General features: G+C 36.3%; 1 protein-coding gene across 1 annotated transcript in view; it reads right to left on the reverse strand.

The window, feature by feature from the left end:
* Positions 1–29: 29 nt before the first annotated feature.
* The window catches only part of LOC106869095 (chitotriosidase-1), a 64,482-nt gene continuing 59,511 nt past the window's right edge, over positions 30–5,000 (reverse strand). Inside the window, exons 8-10 of the mRNA XM_014914628.2 lie at positions 3,177–3,302; positions 1,583–1,796; positions 30–986 (exon numbers count right to left, since the gene is read on the reverse strand). Coding sequence (XP_014770114.1) covers positions 814–986; positions 1,583–1,796; positions 3,177–3,302 — 513 coding nt within the window. The 3' untranslated portion in view covers positions 30–813. The remainder of the gene's footprint in view (positions 987–1,582; positions 1,797–3,176; positions 3,303–5,000) is intronic.

A 5,000-nucleotide genomic window follows, 5' to 3' on the forward strand; every position in this document is an offset into this window, starting at 1 on the left:
TTATCGAACTCGCTTACGATCCTGCCAACTCACGGTCTCAGATAATAATAATAAGGAATAAGGTCTGGAATTTATGAGGAAGGAGCTAGTCGACTACTTTGATCCACAGTGCTAGACTTGTACTTGTTTTATCGGCTTCGAAAGGATGAAAGGTAAAGTCGACCTCGGCGAAATTTGAACTCAAAACGAAGTCGGATGAAATGCCACTAGGCTAACAGTTCTGCTAGCTCGCCGTCTCACTAATGATAATAATAATGATAATAATAATGATAATAATAATAATAATAATAATAATAATAATTAGTATAAAAATCCGTCGATTTTCGAAATTGTTCCGTTTTCAGTGGGTTCTCAAAAAATGTGCTTTCTGAGGAACAAGATTAAAGTCCACAAATTTCTCGCGAAGAAATATGCCTACTGAAGGAATGGATTAACATCAGTATATGAATGGTGCAATATTTATGATTGTTGACTTTGGGAGCATGAAAGAGGAAAATAAAACCCTGGAAAGATTTGAATTCAAAACGTAAAGGGATGTAACTGAAAATCGAAGTATTTTTGTCGCGCATTGTATCGATTTTTTTTACCACTCACCGCTTTCATAACGATATACAATCATCTACATATTCTAATATGAAACAAAACATAATTTAACATAAACAATAACACTATTAGATACAACAATAACAAATTGAGAAAAATGACTTATTTTCGTGCAAATGAAGTAGAAGTAGTCTACATGTTGACTATTACTTGTTAAGAAAACCTGCCTTGATCTCCCGCTATACACACAAACAAGATCACCTGGTTGGTTTAATAACTGCAGTTTTTGACGAGGGTCTTGTAGTTGCACAACTTAAGTTGCCTGTCGAATAGTGTGTTTGTCGGGCATTTCAACAGGAATGCTTTTGCATTCATGCAAAGCACATACAGCCTGCAGTCGCGAGGTACATAGTAAATTCCATCTAGACGATAGCTGCAGTCAACTGGTAAAAGTAGAAAGAGAATAAATCACAGTATTTAGTTACTTACATCAGAGAATTGTTATTTAATACAAGATCCGTAATGATCGAGCCAATCTATACTCAGAGGTGTCCCAGCCAGCCAGACAACATACCAGCAACCATCCTGTCTTTTGTTCAAACTACGAACCGAAGACTTTATCCTGTGTCATATATTTTTAAAAAGGTATCATTTGAAAGATATATGGATGATATTTCTAACAGGTCAAGTGACCATGTCAGGGTTTCCTCCAGTGATATATCTATCTTCAGTATTTTTGTTCGGCTCGGTATGGTCCGCGGCCCGGTGGTTAGAGATCCCTGCTGTATATTGGTTTCAAATTTTGGTACAGCAATTTCGGGAGAGGAAGCAAGTCGAAAGGATGAAAGGTAAAGTTGACCTCGGCGGGATTTGAACACTGAACGTAAAGACGGACGAAATGCTTGCCTGCCGTATATGATGATTCAGTGATTACGTTTGTCTTATAAAAAAGTTCACTCATTATGGATATACAAAAATTAATAATATACAGTATAAAATAATATCCTAGCATATATATGTGTGTGTATAATATACTTACAGGTGTTGGACGGCGGGAAAAGAGTAACAGGGTTTGCAGTAGTGACAGGGCCCAGTGTCGGTCGTACAGTTGGAGTCCATTGCCATGGTTTGAGAATCTCGTCGATCTTCATGATCAAAGGGTATCTGCCAGAGCCGCACGCGTTGTTAAAGTCATCCATCTCGACTGACCATATAAAGGCACCACCCAGGTTGTTGTTGACAATATAATTGGCCTAAAATTGATTGTGTTAGTTAAAAAAGAAAAGGTAAGGGACCCAAATAATGAATTTCTGTTTCCAGGAAGTACAAAAGTTTAGGAGATGTTATAATATTTTTGTTTATATAATTTTATACAATGTTTGTAATGGATTTCGAAGTAAATTTTAATCGAATAACGTTTTAATTCGAAAATATTTACGCAAAAAATATTTTCAAAAATATAAAGTCTGAAAATATTATTTCTATTTTGTATAGTTATTTATCGATTTCTGGTATATAATGTCAGAAATCGAGAAGGCTATATAGTCGACTCGAGTACTTGATAGATATTTGTTTTATCAACCTTGAAATGATCAAAGTCAAAACCAAACTCGGTGAAGACTGAACTCAAAACCTAAAGAAACATAATTAAATACTATAAGATATTTTGTCTGGTGTTCAACCATTTTTGTCCTTTATTGAAATATTGATTTCTTGCAGAAACCAATACATTTTGAGGAGGAAGGATTTTATGGACGTTTTTATCGATCTTAGTAATTGATTTTAAGATTTGGCTCCAGGCTGGCAATTTCGGAGCAAGAGGTAACTTGATTACATCAATCTCAGTAATCAACTGGTACTTATTTTATCGACCCCAAAAGGATGAAAGACATAGTTGACCTCTGCAGAATTTCAACTCAGAACGTAAAGACGGACGAAATGCCGCTAAGCATTTTGTCCGGAGTGCTAACGATTCTGCAAGCGTATTGCCTTATCAATCTTAGTAATTGACGAATAGATTTTTATTGATCCTATAGAAATAGAATGCAGCCAACTCGATTTTGAACTTGGGATATAAGGAATTGCAGCTGAATAAAGATTTCTAGCGTCGGCGCACGGTTAGAAATAATGAAGTTGGCATAATCGATTAAGTTGATCCACAGGACTTGATTGGTATCTATTTTATTTTATCGATACCGGAAGTATAAAAGGTAAAGTCGAAAGTTGACGTCGGCGAGATTTGAACTCAAAACACAAAGTATGCAATTTGCTTTGTGTTTCCCGCTTTGCCACCCCACTATTATTAGCAAGGGAATAGTAAAACCTATTGCCTCCGTGAGTAATAGCAGGAAATTTTACATCGGTACAACAATTATTTTACTTATTTTAAAATTTCATGTAGATTATGAGGTAATGACTTGAATAGTAATTTTTAAAATGAAAATATTTATGAGATTAAAATAAAGTTAAATAAAACATTCATAATTTGTATATTCGCAATAAATATGTTGTCAAGAACCATACTACTGTTTAACTATCAATTAAATACAGATGTAATGTATTGATCAGTTCCTTATAAGTTAGCATAACCAAGCAAGCAACAATGAGTTTTATTAGTATTGATATTAACTTACCTTGTATGTAATGCTTTCAATATCATCATAACCAACCCACTGGTCCCCACCATAGGAATAGGGTACTTTCATATCATTCAACCAGATTCGGCGCCACGGATTCGATCCCTTCTGGTAGGTACATACCTGTGAAGAATAGATTATCGATTTTGTACTTAGGCGTAATGACAAATGTTGAAAGGGAAAATAAATGAAGTCAGTTTCATTAACTGCGATATATATTTGTGGACGCAGACCTGACTGTGTCCTTAACAAGTTAGCTTAGCAATCATGTAATTCCGGCTTCAATCTCACTGCATAGCACATTAGGCTAGTTTCTTCTTCAATAATCGCGAGTCGATCCAAGCCTTGTGAGTGAAATTGAGTTGACCCATATTATGTGGAAGCCAATGGAATGGACTGTACACGATAATCATAGTTTCTTCTCCTCCCCCGATTCTTGGAGGTCCTGTCCACGCCATATGCGCTGATTTCGTCCTTTGACTGAGCCACTTCTATACCCTAAAATACTGATGATTGGTTTTCGAAATTACATAAACGAGGAAATCGAACCTGGCGGCATTTGAACCAAAAACCTAGATGATCAACGCTAAATATTGTAAAGCGCTTATATAAAATGAAATAAAATAAAACAATAATGTCAGGGAATGTACCTTGTAGACGTAATGTCTACTGATACACTTAAGAAAGCTGTCAGACGGCGATTGCTGTACACGAATGTAAATATTGATGTCTAATATAGAGACAAGGCCACATATTTGTAGGAGACGGAGCATTTGATTATAACGATTCCAGTACAGACTGTTATTTCATTTTATTGACCTTAGAAAAATGACAGTTGACTTCGGTGACGTTTGATCTCAGAACAAATACACCGAGGCATTTTGTCCAACGACTTATCGATTCTGCCAGTCCATCGTCTTCACATATATAGTTTCTGATTTAGTTACACGGCTAGCAATTTTGAGGGGAAAGGTTTCAGTCAATATCATCGACTCAAGTACTTGATTGATATTTTATCTTATCGATCTCGGTGAGGCAAAAAACAAAGTTGGCCTCGGCGGGATTGGAACTCAAAATGTAAAGAGTCGGAACAAATATCGCAAAGCATTTTTACGATGCTCTAACGATTCTATTAAATCATCACCTTATTGACTTCACACACACACATATACTAACGTGTGTTATCGGGTAGAGTTAACCAATCAATATGATATACATGGAGAGACAGTAAAATGGCAGAATCGTTAGCATGTCGGGGAGATGCTTAGCGGCATTTCGTCCGTCTTTCTGAGTTCAAATTCCGCCAGGGTCGACTTTGCTTTTCATCCTTTCCAGGTCAATAAAATAAGTATCAGCTGAACATTGGGGTCAATGTTATCGATTTAGCTTCCCACTCAAAAACTACTGGCCTTGTGCTAAAACTTGAAACCAATATGATATATGTGGAGAGTTCACTACAATTGAAACTATGGGGATTCGCTTCTCAGTAGCCAAAAGTAAATAATTTCGGTAGTGATTCTGTCACAGTTTAAGCAGTGGTTCTGCGCACTGAACCAGGAGGAAACCTTTATGTAGTTGGTTGACAAACAAGTAATAGTAATTAAATCTTTTTCAAATCACATCTTACTGTCTGATAAAAGGAAAAGAGACGTTGGATAATCTATAGTGGTTGGAAGGCGGCGAGCTGACAGTCGTTAGTACGCCGTCGTTAGTGCTTTGTTTGAGTTTGTGAGTTGGAAGTGTATACACTCCTTGTGAGTACCGTTTTTGTTTAACTGTTGTTTATTTTATTTCTTTATTGCCCGTTACCTGTTGAACTTG

The sequence above is a fragment of the Octopus bimaculoides genome, chromosome 3, assembly GCF_001194135.2.
Source record: "Octopus bimaculoides isolate UCB-OBI-ISO-001 chromosome 3, ASM119413v2, whole genome shotgun sequence".
Taxonomy (NCBI): domain Eukaryota; kingdom Metazoa; phylum Mollusca; class Cephalopoda; order Octopoda; family Octopodidae; genus Octopus; species Octopus bimaculoides.